The following is a 23346-nucleotide window of genomic DNA, read 5'->3' as shown; positions in this document are numbered from 1 at the left end:
CCCTGCCAGAGGACGAAACAACAGCAGACCCGAGGGCCTGAACCTGTGGATCCCCCCTGCACAGGCCGCCAGGATGTCCACGCAAATTTCCAGTCTGTTCTGATGGGAAGGCCAATACCACCACCAGCAAGAAACGTCGGACCTAATTTCTCCCAATGTGTGACATACATTCCCTTTGTGGACTATTTGTGGATCCATTGTTCTTTCTGATGGCAGTAGTATCTTGGACATTGGACTCCAGGCAATCTTGTATCTACAACTATGGTTTCATCCCCAAAGACTAATTCTTCCACTTTTTGGTTTCACTGTTTTATTTTTTGACAGTGTTTATTTTTCCTTGTTCACTTAAATAAAGGCACTAGTCTGGAACTCATTGACTGCTGTAGTATGTTTCAAATCTAGTACAACATATATGTACTTCCAACTGAACGTAACAATCCCATAACATCTGCTCGTGTAAGAAAGGTATGTACACAATACTTAGCTTGGGTTAACAACCATGTCTCAACAAAACATACAAACAAATGTGTTGTCAAGTACCATCTTTATTCCATCTAAAAAACAGTGGGCTGTCTTGATGTAAATCGCTAACCATATCATACATGACACCAATAGTCTGTGCCAGTGAACACATTTAAAGCCCCAGACCACACCTACATTGAAGGAATGGATCCATCTGACAAATGTCAATTAATTAGGCCATATATCATTAATCAATGTCATCAGCTGGAGCCATATAACCTACCACACAGAAGGAATCCCACATCAATTACACCAACAGACAAACACATTGCAGTACTACACTTCTGATATCCACCATCATTCCAATACAGTGTTCCACGGTCTGGTGGAATGTCACTACCAAATGTCAAGTGTGTGCCACTAGAGGTGTGTCTCACAATAATGAGACACATCAACAGCTAAAAACAAATGTGTGGCCAAATGCCATCTTTAATCCATCCATACCCACAATGAGGATTTAGGCAATGTTAAGGGAGCTTTGCATGAATAGGATCCACTACTACATGTGGTTAGAATTTATGATGACATACATTTTGCATTAAGTCCAACACACAAGGGACACAGCCAATGGATTCCTCAGAACTCCCATCGAATCACTGTGCAAGCTGTCTTGGTACAGGATGTGTACACCTAAAGTATATGAGTGTCCATCCCAGGAACAAGCCATGTCACCCTTGTACTTTCAAACAGCAACATGGACCCACAGATATCACAACTCTGTAATATCCAAATGTAGCTGACATGGTGAAGGTGCCTACAACAGAACATCACATAAGGAGTACATTACAAATCATACATAAACAATAATTCACATAGTCAGTATCTGGAGAACACCGTCTTGGACAAAAATCTGAGATAAGCACAGCTACAGAAACTAAAATTCCATGTGTCAAACCTTGTTTTAAATACACCTTTGCCTACTAGTTCCCCAATCTTGCTATTGCATCCATTTTAACTTAACATACTTACCTCATCATCACAACATGAGGTGCTGTAACAGTCACAGTAATGTAAGGTCAAGGAATACACTCAGGAGAAGTTGTTGATGATATCTTGACGCACGTCCCCTCCTTCTTCACCACTATCATCTTCATTTGGCATTTCATGATCCTCACCCGGTGGCTCCACATGGTCTCTATCATCTGCAATGTAAGGGGTGTTCCGTCTCAGGGCGATGTAGTGGAACATTCAGCAGGCCATGGAAATTTGGCATCCTTTGCTAGGTGAGTAGAAGAGGGTTCCACCTGTGCTGTCAAGACATTTAAATCTGACCTTCAAGAGCCCAAAACCCTGCTCCACTGGCCGCAGTGTTCTTCCATGGGCCTCATTTTAAGCAGTACTCCCCTGGCGTTGTTGCATTACTCAGGAGAAGTGTGGCTCAATGGTTAGAGCGGCAGACCCTGATGCAGAGGTCTAGCCCGGGACCAGGGTTCAATTCCCCGCCCTGGCGGGTCTTGGGCTCAAAAATTCCACGGACCTGATAATTCTCGCCTCGGTGCCTATTCCAATCATGGAGTCCCACTCTGCAACTCTGGGCAATAGCTTGCTTAATCTCCACAACGGCCCCCACAACGCTAAGGATGCCTGGCCTCCACCTTGGGGGTGCCCAGGAGTGCACACCTCACAGGGAAAGCCAGGATGGGTTCCACAGCGGTATTTGTACAAGCGCCTTGAGACCCTTGCGGGTGAGTAGTGCGCTATACAAGTATCAATTTACATTTAGTGGTGTTAACAATCATGGTCAGTTAAGATACACTGAGCTCCCTGGATGGAAGTCACACATAAGTGCAACAATGAGTCACAATGTTTGAGATGATACTACTTGACATTACCCATACTGAGTTAGGACAGTTCAAACATACCAACAAGCCAGGTACTATCTGGTAGGAGTTGTGACATCAGTTAGGGTATGGGGCTGTTCCGCAGTACAAAGGAATGATGGACGGAACCTGGGAACCGGGCACAGATGTTTGAGATGTACAAATCAGCTTAGCAGACAATTTGCACATTGATTGAGTGGAAGTGGTTCCTGTTATGGTAAACTTGTTCCCTATCATGTGGAGGCATCAAAACTATATGGGTGCCATCAAGGGATCAAAGCAGATGAGGCATGCAAGTAAATCCATAAAACTCTGCCTTCACATTTGCCAAATCCTCACTTCTGGGGAATGGAATGTAGCTGTCAGTGTGTCGCATCTAAGAAGAAAGGACTACTCCTAGCACACCACTAAACATTGGTTGTGATATACCAACAGACCTTGCTATTGTGTATTGGAATGAACGGTGGCAAACAAATGTACTGCTGCCATGTTATTAGTTGCACTATTGGTGGGATTCATGTTGGATTTGTATTGTGAGGCAGGACATCAGGCTCCAACTGGTGACTTAAATCACGGATTGTTTGCTTATTCAGGCGAAACAGTTTATTTACATCCATTTCTTCCATGGTCTGTAGGTCTGGAAATGGGCGGTACACTGGAGGCTACCTTCCCCTCCCTCTCCCAATGTACATATGTGTGAAGTGACAACATATCAGTAAAATGGTCACAGTAACATATGCACAATTTCAATCATGTGACACAGCATAACTGGTGAACTATTTACTATACATATGTAACATGTTAGTAGTCTCCTGTCCAACATCCCTCAATAATTCCAATAAACTCTGTGTAACTCAAACTTTGCCATGTTCACAGGCTACATTGTGCCTCTGAGTCACATTATATGTCTATATGGTGTTGTATAATTTGTCGCTCACTACATAGGACAATCATCATAGTGATTGTTGAGCACTATACATTGTGGCTATGATATCACCATTGTTAGGGGAAAATATGAAAAGTCCTGCAGTTTATGTTGGGTGTACGTAGCCATCTATGCATTCTTACATTTAATGGTACCTGTGATATTGTTACAACTCTGATGATGCCAAATATGAAAACATGTGCACATCTTTAGCAGCATACTCTGGCAAGAGCAGATGAAGATCATGTCAGCAATGTTTCTAGCCACACATATCACTCAGCCTAAATTTGTGCTCTCACAAAGGTTGTATGGGAGGTAGCAATATATCACAGACCCCTTCAGGGTGCCACCCAGTCCTGAGTTTGTTTATTAGATGTCCATAAGCTGAACTTTGTTATTGGAATATGTTGATAATGTGCTGGACATGGGACAGCGGTATGCTCAGCCTGCATAAAACAAGGCCTGACAATGAACTGTGGCCAGTCAGAAGCATGCCCCAGGCCGGAGCAGGGTGTCAGTGGCGCTAGAACTGATGCCAAGAGCAATGTCCCTGTAGTCCTCTTTTTTAATGTGTGATGACAAATTGAGTTGTGCTCACCCCAACACTACCCCTGCTTGGTCTCACACGGACAAACTTTTGAATGGTGAGAGATGTAACCCTTTGACCTGATACTCATGACCAGTGCAGATGTTGTTCAAAGTGTGTAATTTCACAACCACAGGCTCATTACTACTAGTGAACTCTTAACAATATGCAACAATTGATGCTTGCACAGTACTGGCCCAATTAAACATTTCACACACTCACTGTCCATCTCATTGCTTAGTTAAGTTGAGATGTTGGCTAGGTGAATCAGCAGCTACCATACATTCAACCAAGCCAGGGTGGGCTTAGTATGGTATGGTGATAGCATCACGGTGACAGTCTCACATATTACAAAAGGTATCCTGTGAGGCTGGTACATGGCATTCGCACTCAATAAGCTGTAGTATTGTGTAGCATCAAGGAGTAGACATGTCCACACCACCCCAGTGAGCATCCTCTCACTAACACATATGGCAGGTCTTTGGACTGTAGGCCGAAAGCTAATGTGCCTGCCTTTACAGATGGATGTCAAATTTCGCCTAAAGTCGTGCAGCATTTAAAGTCCAAAGGTTTTGTCAGGTTTCATTGTAGCTGACATTACAGTACATGTAGCTCGCCCCTGGGGTACTTCATGTGAGCATTTGTGATTATGTGTACATTTGTGATTTTGGGACATTAATAGGGATAATGGTATTCAGCAGATTATTACTGAAGTATGTACTAGGCTGTTTGTATATCTCAGCATGTGTAATATACATGTGTGCTCACTCTTGGTGTCAGCTGGTGGCAGATGTAATACAACTTTGTAACATCAAAACTGATGTACATTAGCTTTCAGTTACAAAATGTTTGCTTCCTCTAATGTATCTATGTAGGTCGACGTCCATCAGAGGCGTGACATCTGGATGACCCTGGGGGTCTACAGGCCGTGTAGTGTCCGTTGCCGCAAGAGGTGGGAGGACCTGAGACACAGAACCCGAAGGTTCGTGGAGGTCCATCTGGGGATGTCTTCCCAACGTGTGCAGGGCACACGCCATACCCCGAAACCCTCTAATGGCCCACATACTAGCAGGGGCCTATCTCAGGGTTGATGGGCAGTTGAGGACTCAACAACAGCGAGAAGAGGGTAAGTCATGACCAGATTTGTACAAGTGGTCTTAACATTTTTTTCAGCTCAAAGGCATTATTGTCACCATCTGCACTGGGCACACCCAAATTCAATGCACAAAAGGAGTACAGAAATGTGTAGGTCTGGTGGTAGATGAATAATGATGTCCTTTGCCTATTGTCTGCATCAACCTGCTACACAGCAATGACCAGTCACCTATTCATGAACGTGACATGAGCTGTCATATGGCTGACTCAAGTGATCATTCATCTCAAGTTGTTGAATAACCTGGCTGACCATTGCCCCCAACAGACCAATTGTCTACATTGTGGACTGAGTGATGCTCACTCTTCTGTTCGTCATGTGATGGTAGGCCTATCACATGTGACATAGTATGACATGCACCTTTAATGCCGTGACTGGAAAACACTTCCCATTGGTAAGGTGGGTATGAACAATAACAGAAGTGTTCCTACACCTGATGCAATCAATAATAGGGCCTACATGTTGGCCTGTGAACCTCTTCCGGTAGTTGTGCTATCAGCAATCATGTGTTCTACATGATGTAACTGCATTCTTAGGTTGATGTCTGAGTCAATCAGACGTGTGTATGTAGGCCACTGAGATTATTTTGTGAGTTAATCGCGTTATTTAAACAGTCAATGTTTTACAACAGCCAGGACTGTGTACATATTGCTGAGTGTGTGACATATACCCTGACCCATTACTCATACTTCTATGGGAATCTCCAAATGTGCATCTATGAACAACGTGATAGGTACTGTAATATGCTAACACCCTGGGAACAAACTTACATTACATGCTGATGTCACAGATAGTCACCGTGACACATGAGCCTTGAATGGCAAATTGTCTTTGGCAAATGGTAAGTATGAATGGAGTGGTTAGACAGTCCAAAGATAGAATGGAATATCCTTTGGGCAATGAGACAACTTATACTGTGGGCATTTGTTCACTGATCAACCAAATGGGCCAAATTGTAGAAGGTAGGGACCAATACCAGTAGATACATTTGGATGACGTGGAGTAAACTTCATTCATGGTCTTGTAGCTGTGTGGGGTAATGACATCACTGTGGCAGCTGTTTACAGGTTATGTACCATGCAGTCATCTGTTCAGGCTAATGTTGGAGCCTATGTTTTGTAACTTGGAGTTGGTGTATTCTGTGCACCTTTGAAATGTTTAGTGCTTACTTCTCATGGTCAGGTGTGTTATCGCAGATGCAATAAACTGATTTATATTTACACTGCAGTATCATCTTAGGCAAACTAAGGAGAGAGGGCCAACATCGGCGGGGAAGCTGATGGCCACGGTGGATCCGGGTACGGTACTTCCGACACAGAGGGACCCAGTGGCCGAGTGGGTGTGTGGGGTGCCATTATGGAGGCAAGCGCAAGTTCATCTGAGTCATCCTCCAGTGGACACTCCTGGATGGTGACGGACCCCGCAGGAGATCTGCCACCATCTTCCTTGCCTGCCACCCCACATTCCAGCTCCATCCTCTCAGTTGCTCCCCACCCAGTTGGCCGTGCCTGGTCCCCTAAGAGGGGAACCCCTCTCCTTCGCTCCAGGCACCTCAACCCCTGTCCCTGTCCCTCCTGCTGTGCTCAGTGAGGAGGCCATTGACCTCCTCAGGAACATCTCTATGGGTGAAACTGCACTGCTGAATGCCATCTGCAGCAGATGGTGGCCTATCTGGAAGACATTCATGGTGCCATGTCTGCACTACAGAGATCTTTTCAGGCTCTGGCCTCCTCACTGACCGCAGCCTCCCAATCCCCCCTAAACTTCTGTTTGTCCCCCTGCCTCTCACCCATCCACATACCCTATTCCTAAACCTGATTTGCACGCACCCACCCATAGAGATCCAAAAAGCACATTCACACACAAGCAAAAACAGAAACAAAGGCAAACATGCATCCAAGCATACAGCCATCACACCCCCCACCACACTTACAGGCACCCACAACACCATCACAAACACCACTGACAACACAACAGCAATAAACTCACACCACTTACCCATCACATCCCCACACAGGACAGGGGGATCGCACACACATGCACACACCACCCACCCACCACCGCACCCCCACCCACCACAGACACACCCATACCCACATGCACACCCACCATCACATCCATAGACACACCCACAGTCAGCACAACATCACCATTCACGACACCCATTCACAGAACTTCCACTGCAGCAACATCAATAGACACACCACCCACACTCTACACTCCTAAAAAAGTCCAACGCCAACAATCAAGCACCCAACATAAACCAGAATAACTAGACACACCTATACTAGCAACACATACACCTGACACACATGCACTTGCACCAGACCCAAGCACATTACTCAAAGCCACTTCCTGTCCCTCCAAGTCCCCACTCCTTCCCACACCCCTTCCAAGTTCCCAACAGAAAACCCTTCCTTTGCCCTTGCCCTCATCGCTACCAAACTTCATACCACCCTTCAAAGAAGCTTTCTCTTCCTGCTACACCCAAGACCACCACTTCTACCTCCAAATCCACCCTTATTTCTGACCCATCCACCCCTTCCACTACCCAGCGTACCCCTTCCAAATGTCTCTCCATCCCTCCTGACTTCCTACTCCCCCTAAACATCAGTCCACCCCTTCTTCTTCCAAAGTTGTACCTTCACAATCCAAGGACACTCCTTCCAAAACCAAAAGTCCCCACCCAAATAAGATCATCGAGGTGCCTGATATGCCCAATTGATGTCCTTGTGTGAAGAGGTTCCCCGGCAGTGTCTTGAAGGGGATGTTCAGTGGCAGAGCACTGTGCTGGACCACCAAATGTGGACATGGACTGGTCATTGGCCTTTGGTTAACTCCATAATGTTATGGAGCAATACTACTTTTGTTTGGTTTAGAAAACATTAGTTCTGCCATTACTTTTCTAACTACTTTATATTATTGTATTCTTTGTGATGTGTGACTACAGTTATGTTTGTTTCACCCTGATTGCTGATCCATGTGAAGGGATTTGTATAATCCGACATTGGAACCAGTGCTGGAGTTACACTGGAGAAGGATAACTCTTCCAAAGATGGATATGTGGGATGAATTCCAAATGTGGCTGACATTGCATTGGGTGGGATATCATATGGTTAGTATTTCTGCTTGTCTTGAACAATGTGAAAATCATTTAGCTTGTATTTCTCACTATGATGTAGAGTGGATATGTTTTTGATGTGCGCAAGTTAGTTATTTGTGTTTCCACACATGAAGGGTGCTGAATAGTCATACCTTTTTACACGTCTTTATGGACATGTGTCCTTTTCAGTGTGATTAGCTTTCGCCTACTTTATATATATGTGTCTGACAAATGCTGTGTTTGCTTTCATGACTTGAACTTAGACATTTCCCACATATGCATGGCCCTTGGTTGCTATTAGGTGTCCATGATATACTTCAGGCCACAGATCCTGTGCACATAGAGGTTTTGAGGCATGTGCAAAGTGGATTGGGCCAAAAGGCCCAGGTTTCAGGGGTACCCCTGGTAGAGGCAAACCTATTCTGCAGAGTGTTGACATTGTGATCTTTGTAGGCTTCTCACACTGATTATTATTTGACAACCCATTGACATCACATTTACCTTTTTATGTCGGTGATGTGTGAGAGTCTAATACAGATATTTAGCAGAGAGGGTGTGTTTAAGTTTAATGACACATCCATCCAGAAGTCTCTTTGATATGACAACAGGACCTAGCAAGTGATAAATGTGAGGGTGTCAAAGAGATGAATAACTGGGATACTGATGGGGAGGTGCTGTTATGCTACACCGATCAATTAAAACATCAGTATCCTTGATTCCTAATTTTAAACACATGTTCAAATTGGTGACGTGGGCCTGCACAGTGTCAGTGACTTGCACAAAGAGGTCATCATGGAGTAGTGCTTGGACCATACATTCTAATGTATTAGGAAAGGGGCCCTCAGGACATGTTTGGGTCAGGAACCACATACACCTTCACAGGTCCATGCCGGACAAACTATTTGCTGAGGAGTCAATAGGAACGGATGGGTATATGACTTAATGTCAGTTGTGTCCATGACGGCGCTGGTGTTGGTCATCATCAAGCAGCAGTAGCAGGATGTTGAGGGTCTGCTCCATGGTGATATGGGACGTGGGAATGTCTGAACTGTTTCAAAGGCAGTCGTGTTACCGCCAAACTTGTAATAAGGCCCTTAGTTTTTTTGTGAGATGTTTGAAAGCGCAGGAGGATCTGTTTTTTCAGTTGAAGATACTAGAATCAATGTTTCTGATTATATTATTAACTGGTAATATAAAGAAGAGAGTTTTATGAAAAGTATTCCCTATTTGCACATATTTTATGGGGTAGTTAATGTTACCAAAGTCTGGGCTCTTATTAAATTGGTTAATGTAGTATTTTCAGAAAAAGGTGACCCAAGATAGAGGTCCAATAATATGAGGCTGTACACAGACCTAAGTCTCAGGACCTCTTATCTGATGTTTGACATTATGAGCAGTAGTCACCAAGTTGGCTAGGATTGATGCCTTTCGGATCAGCCTAATATAACAAAAACAGATGTCAGTGGCAATTTCCATCATCTAGTAGACTGTTCCCTAATGTAACTATTGCTTTACCTACATTGTTGCTTAATGGTCCACCCAGATTATTGTGTTCCTAGATATCCTTCCCAATTACTGTATTAACAGTGTTGTGGCCCTCTATTGTGAGCATATATTTCTACCATGAAAAGGAAGCTATTTTGTCTGGGCCCCTGTGTACCTCTGCCCCGTTTAGAGAACAGCCTTAAGCAGTGTTCCAAATTACAGCACCGTTTATAACTCTACTATCGAAGCTACCAATTTTACAGATCTCACAGTGACATAAATGGCATCAAATAGGTGACCCTAAATTGAAAATTTCTGATGACATTCTTTCTATATGGGGCCACCACTGAAACCATACCAACCCTCTACAGAAATGTTTTTTTAATTCTCCCAGGATCCCAGAAACATTTTTGATGTAGATCCTGGAAATGGACCTCCAATTTAGAGGTTCATTTCCAAAACTCATGCAAGTGACAACATAGTGTAATGGACTGGCCACAATTGTCTTTCCACTCAAAGAGAATCCCACCATGTAGGTATGAGCTACTTCTGTGAAATGATGCCCACCACAATGGTGACAGCTTTAAATTTGACAGTCTGACTGCCACTGGTATGAAGCCAAAGCCTAAATGAGCCCCATAATTTGCAAAACCATCTCAAGAACCATACCGAATGCCAAGTGTTCGAGGTTATATTACGTGCTGCTGACATTTGCCGATGGTTCACTTGTTGCTTGCACCCTTCCTTTAGGATCATCTGTTGTGGTACCACAGCAGAGATAAAAATATCAGGGATTCTTTGTGCTGCCACTCAGAGCTGCCATCAAGCCACATAGCCAACCTAGTGCTCCATTAATATTGAACTGTGCAATAGCAAATAAAAAAGAAGCCTTTTTTTCTAATCTGTTGCTTATAATAAATATATGCTTATAAATGTAACTGCCACCATTTTGAGCAAAACCCAAAGGAGCAATTTTAACTAATACGCTAAGGAAGAACAGATTGTCCGACATTATGATACAGTAACTTTATACTCACAAGAAATTTGTTATATTTGACGAGACTCTGTTCAGTTTCTGACAATGATTGAAGGTGCTTGAAAATGTTGAACATTTCAGTTGCAAGTTCCTCTGATGGTTCCTCTCCATCCACCATTCCTGCAATCTGTTCCCAGACGTGGCTCAAGCAGGAGATTGAGGCTGTGAAGGAAGACCTGTGGAGGCAAAAAAAAGTTCTGGATTCATGAACGAGACACCGTGTTACGACCCAACAGGCTAGTGTGCACACTTATTTCAACAGTGATCTCTTTCTTGATGCTGGGCAGGAGGCAGCTAAGAGTCTACATAAGGACATACCTGAGCAAAACCTCTAAGATTACAGCTCTTCTCGTCATAGTGAATCATTTCATTTTTATTTTTAATAAAAGAGAATCTCAGTTTTGTGTTTTTGGCCTCTGGTTTTTGGTTTTATGCTACGTGGAAAGCCTCTCTAATGAAGTCTCACATTTAGGGGCTTATTACGATGTGCGGCGGAAAAATTCAGCCAGACAGTCGGAATCTTACCGTCCGCATCGGACCACTTCCGACCGACTCGGTCGGTTTACAGTCCGACCGCCCGATTATGATGTTTGAGGTCGGAATGTAAACCGGCTAATCATTCCGACTCTGTTCCAATCGACTCGCAGAGTATTCTGTTTCTCGGAACCGCACCGTAACCCCCTATGGATGGCCATCAAGATTACAATGTCGGTTTCCAACAGCATTTTCGTGCCGGCCTTTACGACACAGAAAGGCTGTCAGAGAGTAATTTTGGGAGCCCCTCGCACGCCCCCCAATCACCGGGCCTAAGATTAGTGGCCAAGGAGGTACCTACGGTACCCCCCTGCAAAACCCTGAACTGTGTGTCAGGCACCATGGGGTGCCTGGGACAGGGTGCAGGGTTTTAAACACACACACCATTTCTCAAAGGAGCCTGTGTTATGGCCGGTTCTCTGTATAACTTGAGCTCCCATAGGAAATAATGGGAAAATTTCGTAATCCGGCGGTCAGAACTGCCGACCGCAAGTCGGTCGGTCCTGAATGCGACACGGTGTGGGGCGGAGGCTTTCCGCCTGACATCGTAATGATCCCCATAGTAGGCTCTGTTTGAATTGGATTCCTATCCTATAGTGCTAACCTTGCAATATAAGGTCAGCTGCCTGTAGGCAGCTAGGGAAATGCCCTAGAAAGGTTGCTGAGTCAGTTGTGGAGAGTGGGTGCATACTGTATATGTTGCAAGTAAGTCACTAGAAACCTTTTCAAAGTATTGAACTTTTTCAAATTCATGTTCAAAGCGTAAAGCAGTACAAATTGTTTATTTCTTCTGTGAATTATGGACTTGTTGAGAGGAGACAGTGTCCAAATATTTGCTGCCTGAGGCGGCCCCAAAAATTACAATGCAGACTTGTAACATATATTCTGTTGCTCCCTATCTATTGCATAACAGATCCTGTTGCTTGCTGTCTAGAGGTAGACTTAATTGTGTGAGAAATGGGGCACTGTTGGTTCTAGGCATTATTTAAGACACATCTTTCAGTGCATGTATGCTTGTCATTGGTTTACTTCCTGTAAATTCTGGGTTACCTGCAGATCTCTTTTCAGAGAATATGTTTCAAGAAGGATTCCACAAATTGGAGTTTTGGTACTAATTCATAATTCTGAGTGGACTATATGAGGTTACGTTTGTATTTATTCCCCTGTCCCCAAGATTCACCAACATGCAGATGATACACCATTCTACTTGAAAGTCTCCCCTGCTTTAGACTTTCAGTGCCTCAAATACTCCTAAATATCATTCATACCTGGATGTTCAGTGTGTACCTGAAGCTCAATCCAACCAAGACAGAATGGCTTTTATTTGCCAAGAACCACAAACAAGAAGCAGTAAAAATCTGGCTTAATCATTTGAACCTTGTCAGCTTTGAAGCCAAACTTCCAGTGAATGCCAAGTCACTTGATTTAGCCTGGACACCAACCTCACCCTTAAGGAACATATTGCCAAAACACAAGGACAGGCTAGTACCAGTTCTCTTTCCTAAAGAAAGTGAAACTGATTCTTCCAGAAAGTGACTGCAGAACTGCTGTTATAGCCTTCATACTTTCACATCTGAACTGTGGTAAAGCTACATGGATGCCCAGACTTCACACTGAAGTCCTTTAAGAGAATCCGACACGCTGCAGCACATCTCATCCAGCACCTGAAGAAATATGATTGCATCACTCACATCATGATGAACTCCATTGGCTCCCCAGCCAGCCAGTACCATCTTCAAAACCAAAACCAAAGGGGATGATGGATGGAGTGTTGAACAATGCAAGCACTTCACCCCTAGTCAACTGATCTGGATTTAATTCATCATCATTCTTTAGCTCACTCTGCCACCCCAGTTCAGACATGGTCATAAGCAAATCAGTCTGACCCTGTGCCTCATGGGAACAGTCCAGCCCGAACTGCCAAGCCATGTCTTCCCTGGACCGTAAACAAGCATCCTGGGACCGGTTTCTGGCTAATCAGCCTTCATTAGCCAGGCTAGCTTGAATCCAGTGGCAAAGTGAGCAAGTGACCCATGTCTGGGCATACCATGCCAACTTAGGGCAAACAAGGCAAAACCAAAGGGGATGATGGACGGAGTGTTGAACAATGCCAGCACTCACCCCCAGACAACTGATCTGGGTTTAATCCATCATCATTCTTTAGCTCACTCCGCCACCCCTGTTCAGACATGGCCATATAAAAATCAGTCTGACCCTGTGCCTCATGGGAACAGTCCAGCCCGAACTGCCAAGCAATGTCTTCCCTGGACAGGAAATAAGCATCCTGGGACAGGATTCTGGCTAATCAACCATCATCAGCCAGGCTAGCTTGAATCCAGTGGAAAGTGAGCAAGGGACCCACGTCTGGGCATACCTGGCCAACTTAGCGCGAACAAAGCAAAACCAAAGGGGATGATGGACGGAGTGTTGAACATTGCAAACACTCACCCCCAGTCAACTGATCTGGGTTTAATCCATCATCATTCTTTAGCTCACTTCGCCACCCCAGTTCAGACATGGCCATATGCAAATCAGTCTGACCCTATGCTTCATGGGAACAGTCCAGCCCGAACTGCCAAGCCATGTCTCTCCCTGAACCAGAAACAAGCATCCTGGGGCCGGTTTCTGGCTAATCAGCCGTCATCAGCCAGGCTAGCTTGAATCCAGTGGCAAAGTGAGCAAGGGACCCACCTCTGGGCATACCCTGCCAACTTAGGGTGAACAAAGCAAAACCAAAGGGGATGATGGACGGAGTGTTAAACAATGCAAGCACTTAACCCCAGTCAACTGATCTGGGTTTAATCCATCATCATTCTTTAGCTCAGTCCGCCACCCCAGCTCAGACATGGCCTTATGCAAATCAGTCTGACCCTGTGCCTCATGGGGACAGTCCAGCCCGAACTGCCAAGCCATGTCTTCCCTGGACTAGAAACAAGCATCCTGGGACCGGTTTCCCTGATCAGGTCATGCTTTAGCATACAAGCTGATCTGTGAATTTCTGGTGTTGTCTACTGCGGCTGCCACATTGATATCCAAAGAAAATGTTTTCTGACATATTTCAAATGGTGCACAGACATAATATCGACTCCAAAATATCGTTTGGACAGAATATCGAGTTTTAAATATCGTTTGGACAAAATATCGACAGGACAGAATATCAACAGTTAAAATATCGTTTTTAAGGTAAGTGAAGTAATATCGACTGTAAATAATATAGAAAGTGAAAATATCCAAGTATATAATCTAGATAGTAAAAAATATAGTTTTTTAAATAATATTTAATTATTTATAGTGTTTTTATGTTATAATATGTGTGAAAAGTGTCATTTTATGTTATAATTATTTTTAATTAATGATTTTTTTTTATTATTGTGTAATTTTATTCTGTAGCGGGTTGTGGGTTTATAGGGGAATAGGGTGGGAAGTAATTTAATTATAATTAATTAAATATGTAAATTTATTAATTGGTAGTAATAATTAATTAATTGGTAATTAAATAATATTTGTTAATTATTTAAAATTTAATTGGTAATTAATTTAATTTAATTGATCAATTGCTAATTGTGTATATTTAAATAATTCATTTCCTGTAGCGGGTTGTGGGTTTATAGGGGAATAGGGTGGGAAGTAATTTAATTATAATTAATTAAATATGTAAATTTAATAATTGGTAGTAATATTTAATTAATTGTTAATTAAAAAAATATTTGTTAATTAATTAAAATGTAATTGGTAATTAATTTAATTTAATTGATTAATTGCTAATTATGTTAAATTAAAGGGGTATTTTTAGAGTTCAGGGTCAGTTTTTGGTTTTTGGGTAAAGGGGTATTTTTAGGGTTCAGGGTCAGTTTTGGGGTTTTGGGTAAAGGTTTTTTTTAGGGTTCAGGGTCAGTTTTGGGTTTTTGGGGTACAGGGGTACAGTGTAAAAATAAAGTAAAATTAAATTTACATTAATTTAATTTAATTTAATTTAATTAAATTATATTAAATTAATTTTAAATAATTTAAATAATAAAAATTATTATATACTTACCAATACTTACGTTGTAATGGTAGTGCGTTGTAAAAGTTGCGTTGTAACGTCATATATCCACTGTTGCACTCCTTGGAGTGGGAATAGTAATTTTAACCCCTACGCTATCCAACGCTTTCCCTACTGTTGCACCCACTGGAGTGGGAATAGTAATTTTTACTCTTTTGTATTTGTACGTTAATAATATTGGCTATTATTTAATTAAATTTTGTTACTATATATATATATGTTTTAAGAAATATGATTAAAAAAATATTATTTTTTTACTTTCATTAATTATTTAATTATTAAAAGTTATTTTAAGTATTGTTAAGTATATTTTAGTAATTAATTTTTTATATTAATGTAATTAAACATTGTTTTTATTAAAGTCGATATTTTTTACAACTATATTTTTGTAAACGATATTTTTAACTCGATATTTTTGTACTTACCTGTTTGTAGATAGAAACTCGATATTTTGTCTCTCGATATTTTGTCAACGATATTTTTGTTGGTCGATATTCTGTCCCTCGATATTATTTCAGTGATCCATTTCAAATCATATCAAAACAAGATTTGTAAAGCGTGGCTAATCACACAGGGTATCCAGGCGCTGCTTCAGTACACAGTTAAATCGGTACAATATACACATACAACCCTTTGACAAAATAACTTACCTTGAGTTTTGCTTGGAATTAACAAATGATTAAGGTGTATGATAACTTCTCATTTGTTGTTCTAAGTGAAATACATTTTTCATTGAGAGATTGTATTGCCTTACAATTCAAGAGTGACGCTTTTGTTTGACTTTCTAGCCATCAGTCATGTGCCCTTGGTTCGAAATTAAATGCAGTCTTGTAGGCAATACTCATTGTTTACATGTCCTCTACCTCTGCATCTGGAGGTAGCCTAGAGTACTTCCATTCCCAAGTCCCACATATTGTCAAGCTTCAGGTATTACGTACCACTCAACATTGAAGAACTTTCTTGTGGTTATTTCTGCATGTAGTGTGAGATGAATAGTGTCAAACAGCCTGTTACTTCCTCCTAACTAAGCACACTGGCAGAGAGCAGTAGAGTAGAAGGAAACTACGTTTTAGATCGAGCCTATTAGACAGCGTACGCACTGGCTATTGTGATGCATATTGTGACTTACCAATAAAATGGAGGGGCTTGGAGCACGCTCATTGCTTACCATTGGTTGGGTATCTAGTCACTCATTTGTCTGCTTCTTATGCCTGTCCCAGCGTGCCAGACTTGTGTTTGTCCCTTCTGTGGTGCATTCCTGCTTTACCATCTCTTTAATTGGCTGTAAACTCTGCTCTTACTGCTTGTATTTCAAGCACTATTTTTTCTTTTATTGAGTACTTAATGAGTGTTTTCAAGCTGTCTTTCTCGTGTACTTCTCTCCCCCTGCACTCTGTGTTCTTCTCCCCGCCCGCTCTGTGTTTTATCCTCACCTGTGTCCTTCTCCCCCCCCCTTTATTATCGGCTCCCCACCCACAAACTTGTATTGCTTTACCCCAAACACCATGTTGCTTTTTTACCTCTCCCATCCTCTTAGTGTTGCTTTGGTATCGGCCCCGCCCTCCAATGTGTTGCTTTGGTATCGGCCCCGCCCTCCAATGTGTTGCTTTGGTACCCCCCACCCTCCATCATATTGCCCTGGTACCCCCTTGTGTTGAATCTGTTTTTCCCTTCCTCTTCTGTGTTGCTTCTGTTGCTCACATGCCCCACTGTTTCTCGAACCCCACCAATGCTAGTTCTCAACTGAGGTACTCTATTTGTGCTCTGGTGTCTGAACAGTACAAAGTGGCTTTGTACTTGTGCCAGCTTTACGTACAGTAGATGCCATTGTGATCTCAATGTTAATCGTCATTATACCTTCTTTCCTGTCCTGGGTATGTGTGGTATTCCTATTTATTTAATACACTTGCCTGCCACTTCACAGGTTGATCAAGAGATAAATCAGATATTACTTTTTTTACACTTTAGAAAAAGCAAGCATTTCAAAGAAAAAAAAATGAATAATATATTTGTGATAGCTGCATAAAAATGTGGGGCAGTTGACATTACTGGAAAGATATGTTGTATTGTGTTCTAGTTAATATAACGCAAAAACTGCAAGTCTGTTTAGTACACTTTTAATTATATATATTGACACTGTTGTCGAGTGCGCCACACGTTCATTACGTGCTGCAGGCTTTCTCCGGAAGGTAGCTGATGATTATGAGACTATTTTCATTGAATTATGTTAGGTTTTGTGATGCATTGGGTAGTCTGATTAATTTATTAATATTAAGTACTCCATGGCACGCAATACATTGAAAAGAACGCCTTTAGGCTCCATCCAGGCACTGCACATTGTACACCCTGATTAATAACTACTTTTGAACACAATGCCAAATTACAGTAAACATGTTGAAACTGCAAATAATATGAAAAATTCATCCCTCATTTACTTGCACATTTCAGAAAGAAGCTGCAGAAATAATCAAGTAACAAGCATCATATCACTATTTCTATTGATGTATAGAGGCTTGTTTTCATTGCATCACTGACTGGTGCAGTTTTGAAGGCATTATTTGAATAACAATCTTTTTATTAATCATTTAATTTCCTTTAGGTTGCAGACTTGCCCTAGCTGGTCATGAATTGCATTTTCAGTGGTTATTAAATAGCACGAAAGCCCACCCTTGGGTGTGTGTGGCAGTTCACCAGTAGCATGTGAAGTAACAGTAAATATTGTAGTACCCAGCATAATGTGCTGCATGGCTAACAACTATAATGGTCCCAAATGCGAGACCTACTGCAATGCCAATGCTTGTTATTTCTCTTCTCACAAAATCCAATTCTGCTTTCCCTGGTTGCGAATTTTGAGGGTGTACATCATTCCTGCAAGGTCCAGCACTATGTTCAGGTCAGTGCTTTACACTATAACCGTGTGGATTATGGTGAGCATGGAATGTATCCTTTTTACTTTAAAATATGTACATAAGTAAGTTCATTTTATTGTTTACAGTTATTTAAGACCATAACAATTTACCAAACATATATAAAAAGAGAATGCAGTTTAATCGTAAAAGAGACATAATTTTGTTATTTTATATCATTGTGCAGACTAAACTGTAAAGTGGAGCCAAAATAAAGGTGATGCATCTGAGGTAGATGAGTTTCTAAGCTTTATTCTCTAAGGAACATTTTAATAACGCACTGCTACTTAGTGATGGCAATACAAAGTGCATTTAGTAAGAACTTACAATAACTGAACCAATAATTGCAAAAGATATAAAGTGCATAATTGTCTAAAACGAAATAAAAGTACAGCATACTAAAAGAGTGATTGGATAGTTTAACAACAAGCACCATTCCAAATCTTCAAAAACCTAGATGTTAACTATACATTAACCCCACTCAAACACATTTTTATCGCAGTTTTACACTGCCTTATTCGACTGGTTTTAGCTAAAAGCACCTTAGGGCCTTTAACAACTGCCAAGGCACACTATGTGCGACAACGATTCTTGCTTATAGTTACAGTCTGCAGTTGAAGGCAACAGACTGTATAGGCACAGGATTGCATATGGTTCTCCTTTGTGCAAGTAGTTTCCCAAGAGGGAAACATCCTTTACAAAGAAACTTTTACAACGCAGTGCTTTTACAATGCAGGTTTTACAACGAAAACCATTACAACGCATTGCACTGGGGGGCGCTCTAGGATAGGGAATAGTTTTAATTTACTATCCAACACCTTCCCTACTATCCACGGGGACTGGAGTTGGAATAGTAAATTAAACTATTCACTATCCAGCACCCCAAAGCCCTATGCGTTGTAACAGCATGCGTTGTAAAAACTGCGTTGTAACAGCATGCGTGGTAAAAGCATGCGTTGTAATGTCATACATCCTTTGCAAGATTGAGAATAGAGAGAGCCTGCCAGACAGGAATGTCAATTCCTGAGGTCCCTTTGAATTGGACCAGACTCCTGTGAAACAACAAGAGACACATGCCCTTTTTAAGTCAAAGGATAGCCAGTGCACCCTTTAATCTTCATTCTGGCCCTAGAGTTTCTACTGAAAACAGTGTTGTGTAGTGGCTCAGCGGGAAGACATCGTCCTCTTTCCTGCCTTTGTTTTAGCTTCTCAGACAGGGAACTCCCAGATTGAATTTATTTGAAAGGTTTTATATAGCGCTGGCTAGACCCATGGGCATCAGAGCGCTTTTACAGGAGAAGACACAGTACAAGAAATACAAAACATTTTCTCTGGGCAAAGCACAAACAGTCAGTTACAATAACACAATTGAATTAGAAATAAGAAGGGACAGGGGAAAGAAAATTTACATGAGAGGAGGGAATAAGGGTAAAACAAGAACCGTCAATTAAAATACAACAATTGGATTGTAAATAAAGAGGGACGGGGAAGAGCAATTTCCAAGAGAGGAGGGAATAAGGTAAAGCAATTTTACAAAGGTAATAAAAAACACACAGGTGGCGCTCAACCAGTTGAGTAAAGTAGGGGGCCAAAAAGAAATGTTGGGCGGAGTAACATGAATGCACAGTTTAGGAATAAAAGGGGAGGGGTACAATTTTAAGGAGTAGAAGAGAGAAACGAAGGAGAAGAGATCGAAGGAAGTGATGAGGGGGGAATGGAAAGAGGACATTGGGAGGGGGTAGAAAGGGGAGGCCCATGTATTTTAAAATGATAGTGATGCAATTGTAGCAGGTACATTTAAATTCTTAGCTCTATATCTTAAAGGTACACACAGCCAGTAAGCCAGCAAATTAGGTCAATGTCAGTGCATCAGTGGTTTGGTCTAAAACGGACCTACTCTGTCTTTCATCTTTCTGATGAGGGTAAATTGTGTACTATTTATCGAGTAGAACACCTGCTGCTTATTCAGCTTATATTATGTACACACCCACCATTGCTATGCATCAAACAAACTTAAAACCAGTTTCAGAGAGACTTCTTTCTTGACAGCACAAATCAAATGAACTGGAAAGACCATTAAGAGTAGGTGTGAAATTAGAATGAAGCAAACTATTTAGCTATGTTTTCTAATCTTTTGCTCCTTCTTGTGTTCCATGAACTGGGATGTAGTAATCCTGCAAGTTCGTTCTGAATCCCACCACTTGTCTTTAAACAACTCTATAATTTATATTATATGCATATACTGTATTATGTGTTGTAAAAATAATATGAGTCACTCTGATGCCACCTGGGACCTTCCTGGTACGAATATATGCCTCAAATTACATTGCGTATTTTTATCCTAACAAAGGTTCAAGGAATGTAGAAAATTATCATTTACATAAACAAATACGAACATAAAACAGTTATTAAAGACAACAGACCTCTATGCATACACAGAAAAAGGAAACATTAGAGTAACAACAAAAACCCATGTAGAGAATATCTCGCAATGCATACAAAATGTATTCAGTAAAAACACTTGTAAAGTCAGGCTCAGAGATATATTCTGGTACATATAAAAGTTAATACACAAAACAAAAACCAGACAAGTGGCGGGTGGAAGGAATTACATAAAAGGAGGGAGGGATTTCAGAACAACACTGAAATTGCCACAAACAAAACAATGTGTCCTTCATTAGTTGCGGCCACAGTTGCGTCAACGGTGTTTCGACCTTTATTATAAATTCCAGGTCATCATTAGGACATAAGTTTTAACTGAGCATCCAACAGAACTATTTTCATTAACAAGAGAAACAAATGTAGCAGTAGTTGATTATTTGAATCTTTCTCCGATATAAATAGACAGAATCTTAGTTTAGCAAGGGGTAGTGGAATCAATTTATGCTGCCCCTTATAAATATATTGACCTCGTGGCTTTTAGAATCAAGCCGACAAATTAACCCCTTGACCGCGGCGGGTGATTTATGGCGTGGGCGTGGTTCGGACGGCCCCCGGCCGTCCTCCGCACACGCCCACCGTGACGTCGGACGGCCGCCGGCCGTCCGACGCATGGAAGGGGTTAAGCCACGGAATGGGAGACAAATAACTCCTCAGCACATTGCTTAAGCGTGCGGGTGTGATCTCATTACGAAGCGGAACTTTCCTGGTTCTGGTGTATAGGGCTGCCCACGTGGTAGTTAAATAATGGGAAACATCCTTTACCACGAAACTTTTACAACGCGGTACCATTACCACGCAGATTTTACAACGCAAGTCGTCACAACGACTTGCGCTGGAGGGCGCTGTAGGATAGGGAATAGTTTAATTTACTTTCCAACTCCTTCCCTACTATCCACGGGGACTGGAGTTGGAATAGTAAATTAAACTATTCACTATCCAGCGCCCCCCAACGCAAGTCGTTGTAACGACTTGCATTGTAAAACCTGCCTGGTAATGGTACGCATTGTAAAAGCACGCATTGTACCGTCATACATCCTTAAATAATCAAATGACATTGCAGCAGTAATTCCTGTCATTTTGGGACTGCCCACAGTAGGATGGTGCCTACACTGGGAAAAATAATTGTACTGGCATATTGGTAGTAATTATGTGCATTTTCGGATAACTTATGCATACTGGTCGTACATGCCCTCGGCAATTCTAAGCGTATTGATTCACTTCTAATCCTATTATGATAGTGGTATTTTTGACATATGGGGCGAGGAGTCAGCCATCCTTGGTAAGAGATGGTTGTATTTGGTACGTAAAGCAGAGTTCAGCCATGTGTGGCAATAGTATATGTGTGGACTTAATAGCAACAATACATTGATGCTTAAGTGCTGAGCATGTATTAACTAAAATGAAAAACGGGTATTTCAAAATAAAAATATTATTTCATGAAACTATTGAGGTTTAGTTTGGGTGAATCAAGTTTATTGTTCCAAGAGGAAAACCGTGAAACCGAAGAAAATGTATGTATTTTCCACAACAGACAAACTGCTGTTTGGAGGAAAATGAATTGAAGTTCTAAATACACACCTAAAGAAGGTAGTTGAGTGAAAATCAGTCGTGCTGACTGAAGACTGCTCTATGAACTTGCAAAATCCGCCTGGCTCTGCTACAAGCTGTTGGAGATCTTGAAAATCTGAGTATTTCATTCACCGTACCCTGGTTCAAGTAGATTATTAGTTGTAACATATCCTGGAGGATGTACAAGCAAAGGCAGGATGGAAAAATGAAAGGATTTTTTTTAATGTACAATTGTAGTTTTATGACATGGTAAAATATAGGCCATCTATAACTGCATTTACTGAACAACCCATTCCAATTACAGCTTTTAAGACTATTTTTAGGGACAAGGTGCACTATTTTATTATCTTAAAGCAGGTGAACATTTAACACTTTTGGAGTTGGAGAGGCTTAACTGGCACACCACGAATGTGCTGGAGTATTTTATTATTTTTAGCACGTTTGACAAATGTGACTCAGAAGGCATTTTTCAGAATTGTGAAATTAAGCCTACCCCACTCTCTTTCCCCTAAAAAAACCACCTATTATGTCATCCAGGCCGCTCACTAAAGTACGTGGAATGGTGTTACACCCTACCATTTTCAAAGATATAGAGATCGACGGAGGACTCATGGCTCCTGTAGTGAAAAATGCTTAATGGGAACATCTTTTTTTCCTGTCTGGTCAATTGTATTCTTCGTCTTTTAGGTTACAGGATTGTTGTTAAAGTTTAAATGGATTCAATCTTCTTGAATTTGTTTTAGGACTACTGAGGCACAGGCCTTACATGTTAAATTGGTGTAAAAGCCAGCAGATTTGATTTTACAAATGTGAATCTGTAGGGGCGTAGCTTAGGCATTTTGATACAGGGTTTGTGAAACAGAGACTTCTCAACCATTACTGCCATTGCAATGGCAATGCAATAGCTTTGCGGGCTAACACACTTATGTCTCCAAGTGTTTGTATGTGAATGATCTCAAAGCTGTAGCGGTTTTATATGAAATAATTCAGAAGGGCTGTGAGGCACATGAAGAGAAGGTACGTAATAGGAAGATGTCATTGGGAAGATGTGTGCATTACCTAAATCTCCCCAATAAAACATAAACTCAGGAAGGGATGCACACTTTTGTCTTATATTCCATCTACCTGTGAAGAGAAGGCCTGTCAGTTTACCACTGTTATTTACCCTACTTTCCTCGTTCCTACACATCTCATTTTCACCTCAAAAAATATAAACAGTA

The 23346-nt window shown here is 41.5% G+C and overlaps 1 protein-coding gene across 1 annotated transcript in view; it reads right to left on the bottom strand.

Moving 5' to 3' along the window:
• The window catches only part of LOC144824482 (uncharacterized), a 695244-nt gene that overhangs the window by 228952 nt on the left and 442946 nt on the right, over positions 1-23346 (bottom strand). Inside the window, exon 11 of the mRNA XM_078683566.1 lies at positions 10632-10806. Within this exon, the coding sequence (XP_078539692.1) occupies positions 10632-10806 (175 nt within the window). The remainder of the gene's footprint in view (positions 1-10631; positions 10807-23346) is intronic.

This window comes from Lissotriton helveticus, chromosome 3_1 (genome assembly GCF_964261635.1).
Source record: "Lissotriton helveticus chromosome 3_1, aLisHel1.1, whole genome shotgun sequence".
Classification (NCBI taxonomy): Eukaryota; Metazoa; Chordata; class Amphibia; order Caudata; family Salamandridae; genus Lissotriton; species Lissotriton helveticus.
This window is presented reverse-complemented; position numbering and strand designations above follow the sequence as displayed.